This window comes from Penicillium cinerascens (assembly GCF_028974065.1).
Source record: "Penicillium cinerascens strain IBT 15544 chromosome Unknown scaffold_4_segment0_segment1, whole genome shotgun sequence".
Lineage (NCBI taxonomy): Eukaryota > Fungi > Ascomycota > Eurotiomycetes > Eurotiales > Aspergillaceae > Penicillium > Penicillium cinerascens.
Window position 1 is genome coordinate 3,875,686 of NW_026695298.1, and position 17,815 is coordinate 3,893,500.

Below are 17,815 nucleotides of genomic sequence, written 5' to 3' on the forward strand. Positions count from 1 at the left end.
TAACCTGTTTAAGATGGACGTAAATGATGGAAGAACGCATATTGACGGATTTCGACTAATCATGGATATATGATTCAATAAGCCCCAGGCCTCTTATGCCACTTCGAAATCGGACTCATCTCAATAGGTCGGGGATAACTACTCTGGACCACCGGACCAGCAACCAGCTCCAAATTCTCAACCTTCGCACCACCTTCTTCAAGAGCCCACAGACTGACGGCCAAGTAGTTACTACCATGGTAGTTCCAAATGCCTTCAGGGACCGGGAAGATGTCCTGCGGTCCAATGTTGTGAACCCACTTCCCGAATTGGTACCCGTTGACATAGATCTGGCAGCGAACGCTGGAGGTCTCATCGGTGGTGTTGGCGAAGGATATAGAGATTGGAATGTCGTAGCCGGTTGGTATATCTAGGTCAAAGTATGTGGCGTAGAATGCCACTCCAGGGCCCTCAAGTCCCTCCATAGGTCCCAAGTCACTGCTTTTCCATGATGAGATGGGTGAGCCGGGTAGATGAGAGCCCTGTCGCTCTGCGAATAGGCCACCTGTAGAGTGAAAGAAGTGAGTCACTGAAAATATCAAAGACTATATGACTTCACTCCAAGAGAACTAACCCTCATTAAGCGGACCACGCGTGCGATCCCGATAATCTTCTCCTCCAAGATTTCCAGTAATCTTCCACGAGATATCCGACTTCTCATGTCCGGAAAGCGAGTAATCGAGCACACCACGCGGTGTCTTCATTTCACTCGTTCCGGCTGACCCATTCTCTTCGAAACCCATTTGATCAACCAAGACGGTAATAACATAGTTCTGTCCCTTCTGTGTGGGAAGAGCAAAGGTCTGGTTCCATGTATACGCTGTGATGGCTCCGGAAAACGAGCCCACAAATGTTTCGTTGAGCCAAACCGAGTGGCCGAATGCCGAACCGCCCTGCGTCTCTAGATGCAGAGTCTCGTTGCCGTTGGAGCGGAATTGGCCACGGTAGAGGAGGTAGCCTGTATTGTAGCCGTAGTCAGAGGCGTACAGGGAGACCGGTGTAGTGAGGTTGCGCTCGGTATTGTTGCTCGAGGTTAGGGATGCAGAGGTCCACAATTCATCATTATAACCTATAAAATGACTGTTAGAACAAGGTCAGAGTGAAGGACTTTTGTGTCGCTGACCTGGTTGAATCTCTGGCAAGGAGTCCAAAACTTTCCACCCAGTCTTTGAAAGATCCGGCCAGCTGAGCTTGGGCTCGGCAAATCTTATAACTGATTTGATGACTCCGTGCGAGTCTTGTGAGAATTCCATGGGCTTACTGTTCACGAAAAGCGACTTGGTCTGCTCGGGACCGCCAATGACTTCAATATCTGTGGTGGCGTTGAAGTCCCCGGTCAGGTAAATACCGTCCTTGATCACTTTGGCAGTTCTGAGCAAGTAGCCCGCTTTTACGATCGGGGATGAGGAAAAGGATTCTGCGTTGGTGTAGTTGCCAGACACAGGGTCACTGGGTAAATCGATAGACCAATAGTTGTATGCAGAATAGCGATCTTTCAAAGTTAGAGCAGAGTCTAGGGAGCGTCCGATGTGACTTACCCAAAAGGTAGAGGTAAAGCCCATTTGAGAGTTTCACGATGATTCTTTCCGCATCAACAGTGTATTGTATGACTGTTGACCCAAGCTTGTTCCCAAACTTGACGAGATCATTATTCCCCTCCACGACGGTTGGCTGTGCGCCGCCCTCAATCGCAAGCTCATGGGTCTCTCCAGGTCCACCATAGACAACCAGCACGTTTTTGTTGCTGAATTTTCTGCAGGTGAAGATCTCAGCAGTGGAATAAAGCATGTTGATGCCCCCGATATCGTAACTCGTGACATGGAACTTCGAATCACGTCCAACAAGTGACAAAGACCCACCAAGCTGTGGAATACTGACGTTTCCTTTGCTAGTGAGAAGAGTAATATTGTACTCGTTGGTAGACAGGGAGTTATAAGCAGCATGACGAATGACGAAGAAATTAGTCTTGTTTCCAAAAAGCGCAGTCGTCGCGATTTTCGGGTTTCCAGTATAGGAGCCATTGGCATATGTATTATTCTGCGGGATAGCAGAGAGGTAGGCAGGTGAAGAGTGGAGGAACATGGCCTGGAGCTTCAACTGGCTGTATTTCTCTCGCTCGACGGTTCTGAGCTCCGTGATCGGCGCACCATAGTCGTAGCTGGTATACCCTTCTGGGTATCCCAGGTTGCCCCAGTTAGTACCGCCGACACCCATGTAGACATTGAAGATGCTTGCTGCGAAACTGTAAATATTCTTGAAGAAGACTCGTTCATAGTCGGGACCTAGCCTTGCGGCGGTCTTGTTGTAGCCGTAGCCACCCCAGGGATCCCAGCTTCCCGCCTGGCATTCGACGACAGAGTACGGAGTATCGGGCGCTTGTTCTTCGTGTAGATCACCATAATTAATTGGGAGCGCATCGGCCGGCCACTGGTAGATTTTATCGTCGAATCCTAGAGAACGTATGAGCTTTGTAATTCTCGATCATATTAAGATCTCTGATTGACCTATCGGGTAGCTGTCATGGCCATAGATTGGCCACTCCGGGGGACCCTGATCATAGAAATATCCATTAGGCGCATTATCATTGCTGATAAACGGAACCTCGACCCCAGCATTCCTGTATTGCTCTTCAACGTCGCGGAAATAGACAGGATCCGGGAAGGGCGGGTTTCCTGATGAATATTCATTCTCGGGCTGCACAAGAATGATGGGACCACCCTTTGTGATCTGAGCTTTGGCAATGATTGAGCCGATGCTGGACACATAATTCTCTGTAGCATTCAGGTACCCGGGTTCAGCGGTCCTAAGTGCAGCCGGGTTGCGTGCTAGCCATCCTGGGAATCCAACACCACTAACTTCAGCATTGATGTAGGGCCCGGGACGTGCGAGAAGGTAGATTCCTGATATCTGTTAGTTACATGTACGGGTCATTTGTACACGATACCAACCTGCTGTGCTCGCAGCTTCAAAGAACGGTTCAAGTGAGAAGACACTTCGGCAGAGAAGTCCCCTTCTTTCCCTTCAAGCAAGGCCCAATTCGTGTAGAAAGAGACTCCATTGAAGCCCATTGCCTTGATCTTCTGGAACACATCCAGCCATAGTCCTGGTGCTGGTAGACGGAAAGGATGAAATTCTCCCGAAAAGAACATGATTCGCTCACCGCGGACAAAGATTGAATGCTACTCTCTTCATATCGACAAGAAGACATTTTATTGATGGATCTTACTCAGGGAGGGCAACGACCAAGGTCTAACATAATAAGTTGAGACATTATATTGGATCTTGTGACAATTTAAGATAAGAAAATAAAAGTCACCTCCAAGGCTATATCCATAGATATTCTTGACATCGCACGACATCTCCGATCTAAATGTCTTAATAGCCAGGCCCTAAGAAATTAGCACCGCCTTTCAATTTCAAACCCTGCATCGCCATTGCTGCATCCTCATCTTCCAACCCATCCAAATTCTTCCGCTGCCAAAACGCGCGGACACCCTCCACCAGTCTGCAGGTGAATGGCTTCACATCTTCAGCATCCATAGGCGCAAAGGCGATACGGATGTATCTGTGAGCCTCCGCAGCAGACTTCTCACTCGTCGCAAACAAACTGCCGGGTCCGACCAGGCACAAATGCGGCTTCTTGGTGAGATGAACCCATAAAGCTTTGGAAAGTCTCTCGGCGCTGTACTGGGACCTCAAAGGGTGGCTATCCAGGAGAATCTCAACCCAGGCGAACATGCCGGCCTTTGGCCAGACAAAGTCGAACATCTGAACTCGATCCACGACTTCCCAGTCATCGACGTGATCGCTTGTAGTCTTCGAGTTTTCGGATTGCTGGGAGAGAAGATACTTATTCTCCTCGAGGACGTTGCACATGGCAATCATGCGTCTTTCATAACCTCCACGCAGGCCTTCCAGCCAGCGGACCCAGCCGTCCATGTGCCAACCCCGGCCGTCTTCCTTTTGGGAGACGCGTGTTCCATCGGCGTCTTGCTTTCCAATGATCATTTCAGCGATCAGAGATTGGACAAATCCTGAGGGTTGTTGGGTCGTGGTCTCAGTAATCCGAGTCAGACGCTCGATGACAGCTGGTTGTGCGGTAATCCAACCAAGACGGCTACCAGGTGCGACGGTCTTGGAAAATGTGTCTAGTCTTACTACCCGGCCCTCGGTGTCAATAGACAGATAGGAGGGGACCAGGGAGTCTAGGAAGGCATAGCCCGAAGATTTGCCGTGCTCATTGTAGTTCCGAATACCAGGGCCGGGTTCCTGAGATGAGCCACGGTGACGGGCTTCCATCTCGTACGCCGAGGGGAATTGTAGATTCCAATATGGATCGTCCTCGACAATGATCACGTCGTATTGTTGACAGAGAGCGTAGATTTTCTTCCTACGCTCAACCGACAGTGTCCCTCCAGTGGGATTCTGGCCAATTCTGGATATTAATCAGCATTGGACCATCTTTAAAGCAGTGGAATATACTCACGTTACGGTATACATCAGATGTGGCCGGCGACCGCGGCGAAAGTCCCAATTCTCTAGCACGTCGGCCAGGCCACCCTTACCCGAAGCACACATACCCTGTCCATCCATTGCGACGCTAATCACATTCAATCCCCGCGGGCGGACAGTCTGGATAGCGTTCATGTATGCAAACTCCTCGCACAGGACACCTTCACGCTGCTGGATCCAGTCCCGACCGGGATTCCAGACATTGGTGAAGAGATCAACCGCTTTGGAAAACCCATCGGTGTTTCCACAGGACAGTAAAATCTCAGGACCTCCAGCGTAGGGAACGTTCGGATGGAGATGATCCCGGGTGAATTGTCGCAGAAACGATAATAGAGCAGGGTAGCCCTCGGCAGTGCCATATTGCAGCGCGGTTGTCAAATCGATGCGGAGCCGAGGGTCGGGGATTCCGCTGTCTTTGGGGACGATCACTCGGTCTGGGATGGCGTCCTTATCGGAAGTGGGCTGGAGTCTCCGGGGGCGGGCGACGGTAGCTTCAAGGGTATCATAAGGGAAGTATGAGGGGTGTGGTAAACCTGAAGAGCCATCCAATTAGTTGGTTGTTTACAATGGGTATAGGGAAAAGTAGTACCGCCGGCGAAATTTGCAATTCCGGGGATGAGGAAGTACTTGTAAAATTCCTTGACGCTGCTAGGCTTGCGATTACTCGCGGTGTAGCTGTAAAAATGCGACAGGTCGACGGGTGGAGTCACGGCTGTCATGATTGACGATCGCTGCACGCTCAACGTGCTTGCAGGTGCGCCACAAGAAGAAGTCAAAACGAGATGTTAGGCCGGACCAAGAACTAATAATAATCGAGACGGAGGATTTTACAGTATTTCTATTTCTAATCTCCGTTGATCCCACCCCCGCACAGTCCTTGGTCCCAACGTCGTGCTTGATAAGCATCGGGGGCATCTCCGGCCCATCCGTGCGTGGGGAGGAGATAAGGAGTGCTTGATATCTCGACGAGACGGCATCTAGACCGCCAGAAATACCCGATTAGGGATTTGTGTACTCGTATACCTTATTCCTAGGTGCTGAATGTGTACCCTAGGGAGCATCCCAAGATGCCTACGAGTGTGATTAGCGCCACTAGGAAACCGTGTATTTTGAGAGCTTCCACACGATTAGTATAGCTTTAAATACTTCCCGCTAGTAGCAACTCATCAATAGAGGTCATAACTGAGAAACGAGTATGCTACCTATGTTATGCGTTGATCGGCTCAATTATGCTGAATATATATGCCCATTCCCTCACGTGACGGAACACATTCTGCGCTCTTCAGTTTTCTAAATCCGTTACTAGATGTCTTGGATATCTTTCTAGCCGCTCGCTAAAAGTATTTCTAGATACATTTATCGATATCTAAACTGCGTCATTCCCCCCATAATGGCCACTGCACACGCCCATCCACTAACGTAGGTGATGACGGGCACTTGCGGGGAAACAGATCGCGTCGTACTGTCCTGCATTAGTGTGTACCTTCAAGGGATTTGACTTTGAGAATATCCCGAGCCCCTGGACTTGACTGGGATGCGCTAAAGAGGCTCGTGACTTGACGCAGTGTATACCATAGTAAAAGAATGTCTCTCTCCAGACTGGAAGGGGGTCGCCACTGGGGACAGGAGGCCCTGTGATTGGCTGCCTGGCCTCCTGCCTGTCTTTGAGTCCTTTTAACCCCCGGTTGCCCTCGCGCGAGTTTTGTCTCTTTTCTTCATACACTCCCTTATACCCATTTATATTATCTAACTTGTGTTCTGATCAACTCAGAGACTGGGTGTTCCTGTTCCTGGCTGACGATCATCCTGGTGAACCCACTGGGGAATCCCCACTCACTAGCGTGCCGACTGCTCCGACACCGACATAACTGCCGTTCGTTTCAAAGACGTCTTCCGACTCGTCGTCCGACTCATCTTCCAAAAGGTTCCCTGTAGCCTTTAGCCATGCTTGGAGAGGGTCGCGAAGAGGCCGGTCGCTTCTATGTTCCGCCACTGCTCGAGGACGATGAGCGCAACCCCGACACTTCCGAGGATCTCCCACCGCCCGATGTCGAAGCGGGTAGCGGTAGCACCTTGCCGGTCTGGCTGCAGGAGTCATCCAAGTCCTTTCGCTGGGGCTGGGTACCACTACCGCTGAGGAAAGCCGGTCGCGCGACCGCAAACTGGATCAAAGGCCCCGATCCTCCGCATATGCTTTTGTTGAAGCCGCTCTTCCCGCGCGTCCAGGAACTGCCGGTCCAGTACCTAGACCACTTCTTCCCCAAGCGCAAACACAAGATCTCGCTTCTCATACTGTTATATGTGTCGTGGTTCGTACCGTGGTTTTCGGTTCTTGTGCACTCGCGCTCCTCCGGCTATATCGAAGGCTATGGCCAGCTGCAGACACTCTCATGCGGCACGAATCTCTGGTGCGTACAATCAGAGCGTATACTACATATTTCCATTTGCTAATTGATTTTGATATAGGGAATTCGATAATGGGTGTGGCCTCAATGGCAACGGGTGTCGCCCGTTTTCCTCTTCGACCGTCGCTTTCCGATGCCCTGCGAACTGCCGCGATGAGAAGCTACTAGAGCCCCATGTTGTTGGAAACCAATCATTCAACTACCAGGGACTCGTGATCGGAGGGCCGCAACCACATTCGTCCGAACCCGCGATCTATCGCGCCGACAGTTTCGTTTGTCAAGCGGCAATTCACGCAGGTGCCATCTCGAACGACGGTGGCTGCGGCGTCGTGAAGCTTGAAGGCGCGGCGCACTCGTTCCCGTCGGTCAAGCAGCATGGCATCAAGTCGGAAGCCTTCCCCTCGACCTTCCCCAAGGCTTTCAGCTTCCTCGAGCTGCAATCCTCCCAAACTAACTGCCCCGCTGATCCGCGCTGGTCGCTCCTGGGAGTTACAGCGGCCGCCGTCGGGGTTCTTTGGCTGTTCTGTACCTCTCCGCCTGTGCTATTTTTCAGTACGTTCTTCATGGTGTTCTCCCATACCGGACTGGTCGCGGATCCGCCGTCTTATCCTTTCCTGGCCGACCTTGTCTCCACCCTATTGTCTCGACTGCTCCCCGCGGCGTTCGTTGTCTACGTTCTCTTCAAGTTCTGCGCCGCTCCGCTTCTCCAACCGATTTCATCGCCAATCTATCAGTTCGAAAAGATGCTACTGTTCCTCCCACCGCTTTTCATTGGAGCTTTGAACAACTATACTTTTGCGCGGTTGATCCCACTCCAGCGTCTGACACCCATGGACATTCAGCAACAGCCGGGCGCAAAATTAGCGCTCGCTTTGGTCATTCCCACTGTGCTCACGATTGTTCTTACCCAAGCATGGCAGATTCGCCAGGGTGGCTTGCTTCCCCACTACCTCAAGATTTATTGTGCCATCCTTCTCGTGATCTTCATTCTTCTTCCGCTACCTGGTCTGCGACTCCGCATCCATCATTACATCCTGGCAATTCTGCTTATGCCCGGCACCGCGTTCCCTACTCGTCCATCATTGTTCTACCAAGGGCTGCTGCTTGGTCTATTCATCAACGGTGTTGCTCGCTGGGGATTTGCTTCCATCATTGAGACCCCCGCTGCCTTGGGAGAATTGGCCCCAGGCCGCAGTGGGAGCAATGGATGGTGGGGTGCCACGTACCCAAACATCACCGAATCCTCCGTCCATATCTCCCTTCCCGGGCCTGGATCTAACGAGACTCATCGCGGCAATGGCAATATCACTTTCGCGCTGTGGGAACACGACCGCATGGAGAAACTTGACGTGGATGGTGTCTCGGTCTTGCTCAACGACGTAGAGCGCTGGCGTGGCTATCTTGATGAGGACAAACTGGGTGAATTCACTTGGCATCGCCATGGCCATGACGGTCTGGAGCTGCAGAATGACGAGCCTCTACTTGAACGCCGCGACATTTCAGAGACTGCATTTGGTGCTCAGTCTGTTCTGCTGGCCGATAGCGATCCCGAGGATGAACCCGAGGATCTCTTCTTCCGTTTTGCATTCTTGCGGGGATCCGAGGCCGGTCGCTACGGGCCCACCGCGGTCTGGCGCAGTGATGGATCGTGGAGCTCACCACCCCCTCCAAAATAGCCTGGCTTTTGCGCTCCTTTGCATTACATATTGTTTTGATTTTTTTTTCTCTGTTTCTGCTGGATAGATTATTATACACTGGTGGGATGCGTGTGCTGGACACGCTCTGCCCCACACTAAGAGACACCGCGCATGCTGGACAAAGCTCCTTAAGGGATGACGCGATACGCCGAATGAAAGATTCCATGAATTTCAATACCGCTTCGGATCGCCCTGTGCCCATCGACCCGTCTTTGTAGCTCGTAGCTCTTTTTTTTTAAGTCCAGGCTCCTGACCACGTGACCTCCAACAAGGCAACACCGGGTCCGTCTTGGACCTGCACAGCCCTTTTTACACCTTGATTGTGCAACTCTTTTCGACCAGATCCCTACGTGGCTGCCCCTGTCATGGAACCCGAGGGTTCCGACCGCGGTGAGGGGTCAAGTGCTTTGGCCCGACGTGCAGTATGTGCTCCACTTCCCCAGAGGACTCGGTGGACCGAGACATTCCAGAGCAATCACGACTCACAAAATGTATAGTGCGACCAGTGCCGTTCTCGAAAAGTATAAAAAGCCTCTCTATATTGCATGATGCGTTTGATTTAACACCTTTTACAGATTCGGTGCGATAAACGCACCCCATGTTCCAATTGTCGAAGCTCAAACATTGCCTGTCGTTCCACTGGTGAAGGCCAGAGACCGCAGGAGCCGAGGCGCCGGGTATTGATTTCAAGCCAGTAGTATGTATTCCTCAAACTTTCGCCTTGCCTGCTGTATGTAGCGTGGTGGGGGTGGGACTATGCCGGGCTAACCAAAGTTCGCAGTGAGAAGAAGATTGATATGATCGAAGACCGTCTTGGGGGAATCGAGCAAACTCTCCGGCAGCTGGTAGTCTCATCCCACTCCAATGGATCATCAGCAATTAAAATGCAGACGTCATCTCAGGCATCGCCTCAGAGCAATGCCCGACGGCAATCGCCACCTAATGGACAAGAGCACGAAGGCATCAAGGAGCCCGGATATACATCCAATGCAGCTATCGAGCAGCACGACTCTAGCTCCGGCTTTGAGGGTAATTCTTCTTTAGCTGCCCATTCGGCATATGCCAGGGCGTTTCTTGAATCTGCAGTCTCGCACAGCACACCTGAGGTACTTTCCAGTCCGAAGATCAGCGAGGCATTATCGTCCCTCAAGCAGATTGTAGAGATGCAAAATAAACGGCGAGGCAATGATACTCGGAGAGGGCAGTTCTCTAGCCAGAGTAATCGGCAAGGTGCCCACCGCGATGTCCGGGATTTGGAGATGCCGCCTCTACAGGTTGTTCTAACTCTCCTAGGGAGAATCAAAGGTATGGTGCCTTCAAATTGCCTATATCCAAGTGTTGTCCTCACTGAACTCTACAGACAACCCCCCGTCTTCATTTGGTGGCTATATACCGTTCTTCACGGTCGAATATTTCACGGAGAAGTGTCGTGAAGTCTATTTCTGTACTGAAGACTACTCCGATGCAACGTTCGTTACAGTTAACGCGGGACTTTATAACGTCTTCATCGAGCTCGAAATTCCTGAGAAAGATCATGCTGAGCTGGAGAAGTACCAACACTACACGCGACTGTGCAAGTATAATTTGGAAGCCGCACTGGCCAATCTGAACATCCTAATGCCCGCAACTTTTGATACCATTGTTGCACTGACTGTTGGAGTGAGCTTTGTCCTTTTGTTTCATTCCAAATCACTTGAATGCTAATGGATCTAGGCAATGCACGGGATCGAGATCTCAAAACCCTCGGTCAGTTGGACTCTTTCTACAATGGCTATTCAAATGTGTCAAACATTGGGATATCATCGCATATCGTCTATGGAACAAGATCCTCCAGAAGTGCAGGCGAAAAAGCAGATTTTATTTTGGTCGGTCTTTACTGTCCTTAATATGTTATCTTTACGTCTGGGTCGCGCCTCACCGGTCCAAGAGTATGACATCGGCTTGCCTTCTCCGTTCGAGACATTCACGAGCAACGGGGTATGGGGTACCATTTGTGCTCTATGGACAAAGCAAGCCATGATCGAGAATAAGATATATACCTTGCTGTACAGTCCCGCGGCATTGAATCAGCCCGAAAACGAGCGGGTGGCTCATGCTCGTCGCCTGGCCGTTGAACTGCAGACAACCGTTTTTGAACCATTCGAGGTATGTCTTGACCATTTGCGAGCCAATTGAGGTAGCTATTAACCCAGGCTTCTTAGCAAATTCTGTCCTCTGATCTTCCTCTTAATGACGTGGATCTCATCTATCTTCGATCTGACAAGGTCAGCCGCTTGGCGATCTTGACTTTGATCTACCGCGCTATCCCCCCATCGCCCGAGTCGGGCTCGCCTACCACGTTCATACCCGAATGCATAGAAATGGCACGAGCGTCTCTGGAGCATCACCAGATGTGTGCGAGTGCTTTACAAGAGTCAAGCGAGATGATCAGATGTTCTTACATGCATTGGTAAGTACCATTCCACATACAAATGCACCTCAAATTAATCGCAACGACAGGGCAATTCTCGTCTCCCCCTTCGTCCCTTTCATCGTAATCTTCTGCCTCGTCATCGCAACATCCGACAGCGAAGACCTAACCCGGCTGGAAGACTTCATCGCCTCCCTACGTCCACTATGCGCATTCTCCCAATCAATCGATCGACTCCACAATCTCTGCTCCGTCCTCGGAACCGTCGCCCGCCTCTACGTGGAAGCGAAAAGCCGAAGCCAAGCAGGCGAAGACCAGACGCTCGCCTCTGTTGGACAGGAGTTCGATGTCTATCTCAGTGCGCTCGGCCTGGCGCCTGGGAATGTCATGCCGAATGCCCAGGGGTACTATCAGACGGATATTCCTGGTATGCAAACTAGTATCCCGGATTCGTCCTCACAGGCGTTTGGATTCTCCACTCCTGTGCCTCAGGCTCCAAATCAGGACATTTCTACGGCAGAGATGTCGCAGGCTGCACAGTTGGGGAACTGGTTTTCGGGGAATCAGTATATGATGGGCTTGCTGGAGGAGGATTTGTTCCAGTTTAATCCAAATGGGCTATAGGGTCACAGGAGAATAGGAGCACCTTTCTCTGTGATGTATATAAATCGGGCAATGACAAAATAAAGAATACCTTGTTAAATTCAAGAAAAGATAAATGGGGAAATTAAAATGCCTGGGTAGAAATAAATGGTCCGGTGGGAAGCATGAACCTCGGAGGGTTGCCATAGAGAGTTCAATCTACGTATCTTCGCGGCATAACGGACCTTTGACGATCCCGGTAATGTACCTGCCCATCAGGCAGAAAGATCAACGCAACCAAAACCGACCGGGCAAGGCGGGTACTCTCCGGTTACCGTCGGTGACCTGCATATTGAGTCTTACTCCATGCAGAAGGTCTCTTATGGAGTTGCCGGCCGGGGCGTCAGTCTAATGCACGAGGATACGGCCATCACGCACCATAATAGGGCTGTGGCTTGCAGATCTCAATTGTGGTTTGCCGAGGGGTTATGAAATGGGGAATTGTGCACTACGAATCTTAGCCCTCATGAGAAGATGGATATCGGGACTGACGGAACCAGTACCAAAGACTTTGTTCTTCGTTCTCGAGATGTGAAGTGATCGAATGGGTACTCTGAGCTCATTGGGATTGTTCTGGTGCTTCGCGAAAAATCTGCGCTCCACTCTGCACTGTTCAAGAGAACGCCAGGGCGTTGCATATTTTGCAGCGCACGTTACAGGAGAAATGACTACACAGCGAACAACCGAACGCCGCCATGCTCTTCAAGACAATAATTCTACTCTAAAAGAAAAGAAAATCATTGCCTGAGAATAATAGAAACCCGGACTCACCATCCGGCCTTCCCGCACTATGACGTTGAGGCACAAAATAACGCAGATTTAACGGCATCCACACGCGCTAAGTGGAGGCGAAGTTTCCGCCCCTGTCTTAGCCGGTGCGTGGAGCGAGGTTTGCAGCAGAGGACGGGGCAGACCAGGGCAAAATCGGGTGCTTTCCGAGCTGAAAGGGTGCCTGGTGAATCAACTTCGGTATAGCGTCCGCCGATAGATGGGTCGGACCCGCTCAATGATGGTACTCGACCCCAAACATCGAAAGTGCGGTTTGAGCCTCGCGTGAGATTTCACCTGTCATAGCACATGCTAGACTGGGAATGCATTTGTTATGGATAGCACAGTGGGGATGGCTTCCGGGAAAACAGGTTGATGATCGGTTTAGTTCGTGGCTTCTTTCATATCTTCTCCCGGCTCTGCTCTTCTTCAACCGAATCGCTTTTGACTACCCATCACTACCTATCACCCTTTCTCTCAATACATTCGGAGTGCCCCGAGCTGACTTGAAGTCTCGATAATTGTCGCCCATGTTGATAATTCGCTGAAACACAAAAAGTGAAGCCATTTATACAGATCGCATTCTGTAACTGATTGCTGCTCGTATCGTGCCTGGAGCCGTGCAACCTTCGATCCCTTTGCAGCATTCGACATTCCCAAGCGATTTAATCGTTACCCAACTGCGCCTCGACAACCCAGCAGCAGCATCTGTACCGTCCCGCAGCGCCAATCCGATTGTCAATACGATTCCCATGCAACAAACAGCCTAAGCGATTCATACCGTGATTCCAGTTCCATACTATAAACTCTTGCGCAAAATCCCCCATCATGCACCACTTCAGCAAAACAGGAGGTTTCGACCTCGAAAAAACAGCCAGCGCCAAACCAGCCTCGAGCAAGGGGTCCAGCTCCGGCTCCGGTTCCGGCATTGTCGATGCTGATGCCGCCAAGTTAGCCGAGATGGGTTACACGCAGGATTTGAACCGCAATTTCTCCATTCTATCGTTGGTCGGAATTGCATTCTGCATGTCTAACTCGTGGTTCGGTATTTCTGCCTCTATGATCACCGGTATCAGCTCCGGTGGCACGCCACTGATTATCTACGGTCTGTTGTGGATTACTGTCATTTCGCTGGGCGTGGGTTCTTCTCTCGCTGAGCTTGCTAGCGCCATGCCCAATGCCGGTGGTCAGTACTTCTGGGCCCACGAGCTGGCGCCGCGGAAGTATGCCCGCTTTGCCTCTTACCTGACCGGCTGGCTTGGATACGCAGGTGCTATCTTTGCATGCTCCAGTGTCGTTCTCGGTCTGGGTGAAGGTGTCGTGGGCATGTGGCAGCTGGGCCACCCCGAATTGTACGAAAAAATGCCCTCAATCTCGTTTGTAATGCTAATTCCTTTGTAGCGAGGTCAAGCCATGGCACATTGTGGTGGCTTACCAGCTGATCAATTTCTTCTGCTTCCTGTTCAACTGCGTTGGTAAATTGTTGCCCGCTGTTGCCAAGGCCACCCTGTACATCTCTCTGGTCTCCTACCTGGTTATTTTGGTCACCGTACCAGCCTGCGCCAACCCTCATGCCAGCGCGGAGTTTGTCTTCGGCCACTTCTCCAACTCCACGGGTTGGAAGTCGGACGGCATGGCCTTCATTGTCGGTCTGATCAACCCGAACTGGATCTTCGCCTGTCTGGATTCCGCTACTCACCTTGCCGAAGAGGTCCCGGCCCCCGAGAAGAACATTCCGATTGCAATCATGGCCACCGTCGCCATTGGCTTCGTGACTTCGTGGACGTACTGTATCTCCATGTTCTTCGGTGTCAAGGACCTCTCCGCCTTGGTGAACTCCTCCACCGGAGTCCCCATTCTGGCACTTTACTACCAGGCTCTGGAGAACAAGGCCGGTGCCATTGTTCTGGAAACTCTTCTGATTGTCACCGGTATGGGCTGCCAGATCGCCTGCCACACCTGGCAGTCACGCCTGGCCTGGGCATTTGCTCGTGACGGTGGCCTTCCCGGTCACCAGTGGTTGTCCCAGGTCAACAAGACTCTGGATGTGCCGCTGGTCGCACACTCGGTGAGTTGCTTCATCGTCGGTCTCCTTGGCCTCCTCTATCTCGGCTCGTCCACCGCATTCAACAGCATGATGACGGCGTGTATTTCTCTCCTGTACATGTCCTATTCGATCCCCGTTCTGTGTCTGTGGTACAAGGGACGTAACAACATTCAACATGGCCCGTTTTGGCTGGGCAAGCTCGGCTTGGCTGCCAACATTCTGACCATCCTGTGGACGATCTTTTCGCTCGTGATGTACTCGTTCCCGGCGAGCATGCCGGTGACGACAAGCAGTGAGTTATATGCATTTCCAAAGAATCAAGAAGCAAGACTAACGCGCTCCAGATATGAACTATGTCTCTGCCGTTTACGGTGTCGTTTTCTTCATCATCGCTGTCGACTGGTTTGCCCGTGGGCGCCGCTCGTTCAAGAGCGCCGAGTATTCAGAGACCAAGATTGAAGTTCTGGATGAATCTTCGGAGTAAATATGTCTTTGAGCGTGGATGCTGGCCATTCTACTGTATACCGTTATCGCAAAGTGCATCGCATTGGAAGGAGTTGTAAAAAGAGCATAGAATACCCCCCAATTTCACGTGATATTATTTTCTACACATCTTCCACTTGTCCTCAAATCATGATATCGTCTCGATTGCCCTTCACGATCATGTCGATCATTCCAAGGTCCGGAGAATATGCATTGGCTGCGTCGAAAAGCGCCGAGTGGAGCCGCGTTTTAAAGTTGGTCCAAACCGGCGAAAATCTCTCTCCAATGAAATATCCGTACGTAATACGCTCGGAGTCGCTTTGGGGTTCCGTTCGGCCCAAAGAATCAATCACGATCTGCCTAGGAGAGACATTTGTGAGGTTTTCTCGGTCTTGAGAATTCTAGTCCCGCCTTCGTGCTTTGTTTGACTAAAGGAATCGCCCGGGAGAGGAAAAGATTTCTCGCCCGACGTCATCTCCCCACAATCCGCCGGTTCGACGATCTTGGTCTTTTGCCGAGGGGCAGTCTGCTTATCGCGTTGATCCAGGGGCTGCGATCGAGACAAAAGTCCGGGGAATTGAAGTCTTTTTAATCTCAACTGTCGGATTTATTATCGGGTCTGTGAGCAGGCCGCGAGAGAGCACCGTGAATTTCGCAGCTTGAAAATTACAATGGCCGCGAAAGAGGTCTCGCTCCCCATCGTGGGTTATGCGAAGCCCGAGGAGAATGTCCTGGAATCCAGAGTGTTGATCATCATGACCGGCGGTACGATTTGCATGCAACCGTCTCCGGCCGGGTTCGTGCCTGCCAGGGGATTCCAGGACAAGTGCATGGCACGGGTACCCTGCTTCAACGATGGCTCTTCTTCGTTCCACATGGACGTGGTTACGAATGCCGCAGGCGATACCAAGGCCCATCCCAGTCTGCGCACTCCGATCACCGCCTATGGGCGGCAGGTGCGTTATACCGTCTTCGAATTCGAAGAGCTCCTAGACAGCAGCTCCATCGATGCAAAGGGCTGGTCGCAGATTGCGCAAACCATCTTCCACAACTACACGCTCTACGACGGGTTCGTCGTTCTGCACGGCACCGACAGTCTGGCGTATACCTGTTCGGCGTTGAGTTTCATGCTTCAGAACCTCGGCAAGCCTGTCGTGCTCACGGGGTCCCAGGCTCCCATGCTCGAGCTCCAGAATGACGCGACGGACAATCTGCTCGGGTCACTCGTCGTGGCGGGTCACTTCATGATTCCCGAAGTGTGCTTGTACTTCAATAACAAACTTTTCCGTGGCAATCGGACCACCAAGGTGGCGGCGAGCGACTTCGCGGCGTTTGACGCCCCAAATTGTCCCCCGCTGGCCATCACGACTTCGATGCGCACGAATGTCAACTGGAATATGGTGCACAGGCCCACAAGCCTGGAGCACTTCCGGATCCAAACGAACCTTGACACGACCCATGTCGCGTGCCTTCGTATCTTCCCGGGTATCAAGCCCGAGATGGTGGATGCCGTTCTGAAACTGGACGGCCTCCGCGGCCTGATTTTGGAAACCTTTGGAGCTGGAAACGCCCCGTCCGGTCAGGATAACGCCATGATCAACGTGCTGGCTAGCGCCATTAACAGAGGCATTGTGATTGTCAATGTAACTCAATGTAAGTCGATTGGTCCCCTGGAACTTAGTTCGTTGACGCTTACGGGTCATTTTGTTATAGGTCTCACCGGAAGTGTCAGCCCAGTCTATGCCACCGGCATGAGCTTATCCCGGGCAGGCGTTGTTGCTGGCCTCGACATGACCACCGAGGGTGCACTGACGAAACTAGCCTACCTATTGGCGCTGCCTGGTGCTACTCCAGATACTGTCGCGAGGGAAATGTCCGTCTCACTCCGCGGGGAGCTTACCGAGTCTTCTCTTCCGATGTTCCGGCACCCCGACGGAGCCCTTCCCGGGCGCGTACAGACCCTGACCGCGATGGGTTACGCCATCGCGCATGGAGATTTAGAACGGGTCAAGACGATCATGAAGACCGAACACCACTGGCTATTGAATGACGCCGATTACTCGGGGAATACACCAATCGTGAGTGAATGCCGTTGCACACATTCTTTGATATATGTCGCTAATGACGTTTTACGTGTTCCAGCACCTGGCGGCTACTTCCCCTGCCATCACGATTCTCCACTTCCTCCTGTTACAGGGTGGTTCCGTCCACCTTCGCAACCGCAGCGGCCGTACCCCGCTGTTTCTCGCAGCTAATGCAGGGCTCTCGGAGCACGTGCACCTCCTGCGCAAGTCGGGGGCTCATCTGCATTCGGACGAGCGACCGGCAGCAGAATTACTCGCCCATCGCCGACCCGGGGTTTGGAGACTGGCGGGCATTGACCCCGGCGAGAATAGTCAGGGCGAGCTAGAAGAAGAGAACGATGGCGGGCGACGGATGATGGCCGGGTCAGCACCATGAAGAACGGCTCACATGCCGTATTAATACTGTATGCCCTAGAGCAGCTCAGTCACATCATCGCGGTAGTACAAAAACATAAAGCGCAACGATCACGCCAGAACGGAATCGAACCATTGGATCCAGGTTCTTGCGTCCGCGGAGATCGGGCCTTACCGTCGAGGGGTCAAAGTACACCAAGTGGGGAAGGTGATAAAGGCGAAGGGCCTTGCCTCTAACATATTTTCTTTCCTGGGGTGATGTTGGACTGGACACGGGCAATTTTGAGTATGGCATACTGCATAGGTAGTTCGTGGGAGTTGTCATGTCGAGATCTCATCTCCCATCTCGGTCAGTGCCGTTGAAACATCGGCGA

General features: G+C 51.8%; 6 protein-coding genes across 6 annotated transcripts; 4 read left to right on the forward strand and 2 right to left on the reverse strand.

The window, feature by feature from the left end:
• Nucleotides 1–74: 74 nt before the first annotated feature.
• Nucleotides 75–3,188, reverse strand: N7498_010591 (glycoside hydrolase family 35 protein; the record flags this gene model as incomplete). Its single annotated transcript, XM_058457647.1, has 6 exons — nucleotides 75–544; nucleotides 614–1,108; nucleotides 1,163–1,531; nucleotides 1,578–2,489; nucleotides 2,544–2,946; nucleotides 2,988–3,188. 6 exons carry the CDS (start codon nucleotides 3,186–3,188, stop codon nucleotides 75–77), a joined length of 2,850 nt encoding a protein of 949 aa, XP_058304546.1.
• A 226-nt stretch (nucleotides 3,189–3,414) lies between these two features.
• N7498_010592 (putative aromatic amino acid aminotransferase) lies at nucleotides 3,415–5,270 on the reverse strand (the record flags this gene model as incomplete). Its single annotated transcript, XM_058457648.1, has 3 exons — nucleotides 3,415–4,474; nucleotides 4,526–5,084; nucleotides 5,141–5,270. The coding sequence occupies 3 exons, from the start codon at nucleotides 5,268–5,270 to the stop codon at nucleotides 3,415–3,417; spliced, it is 1,749 nt and encodes a 582-aa protein (XP_058304547.1).
• A 1,225-nt stretch (nucleotides 5,271–6,495) lies between these two features.
• Nucleotides 6,496–8,632, forward strand: N7498_010593 (LCCL domain-containing protein; the record flags this gene model as incomplete). The annotated part of the gene is made up of 2 exons (XM_058457649.1): nucleotides 6,496–6,959; nucleotides 7,018–8,632. The coding sequence occupies 2 exons, from the start codon at nucleotides 6,496–6,498 to the stop codon at nucleotides 8,630–8,632; spliced, it is 2,079 nt and encodes a 692-aa protein (XP_058304548.1).
• A 386-nt stretch (nucleotides 8,633–9,018) lies between these two features.
• N7498_010594 (uncharacterized protein) lies at nucleotides 9,019–11,687 on the forward strand (the record flags this gene model as incomplete). The annotated part of the gene is made up of 7 exons (XM_058457650.1): nucleotides 9,019–9,144; nucleotides 9,229–9,330; nucleotides 9,352–9,958; nucleotides 10,014–10,312; nucleotides 10,367–10,798; nucleotides 10,855–11,102; nucleotides 11,153–11,687. 7 exons carry the CDS (start codon nucleotides 9,019–9,021, stop codon nucleotides 11,685–11,687), a joined length of 2,349 nt encoding a protein of 782 aa, XP_058304549.1.
• Nucleotides 11,688–13,301: 1,614 nt separating this feature from the next.
• Nucleotides 13,302–15,004, forward strand: N7498_010595 (putative choline transport protein Ctr; the record flags this gene model as incomplete). Its single annotated transcript, XM_058457651.1, has 3 exons — nucleotides 13,302–13,825; nucleotides 13,875–14,812; nucleotides 14,865–15,004. 3 exons carry the CDS (start codon nucleotides 13,302–13,304, stop codon nucleotides 15,002–15,004), a joined length of 1,602 nt encoding a protein of 533 aa, XP_058304550.1.
• A 670-nt stretch (nucleotides 15,005–15,674) lies between these two features.
• On the forward strand, nucleotides 15,675–17,463 carry N7498_010596 (putative lysophospholipase; the record flags this gene model as incomplete). The annotated part of the gene is made up of 3 exons (XM_058457652.1): nucleotides 15,675–16,656; nucleotides 16,717–17,081; nucleotides 17,146–17,463. The coding sequence occupies 3 exons, from the start codon at nucleotides 15,675–15,677 to the stop codon at nucleotides 17,461–17,463; spliced, it is 1,665 nt and encodes a 554-aa protein (XP_058304551.1).
• Nucleotides 17,464–17,815: the final 352 nt, after the last annotated feature.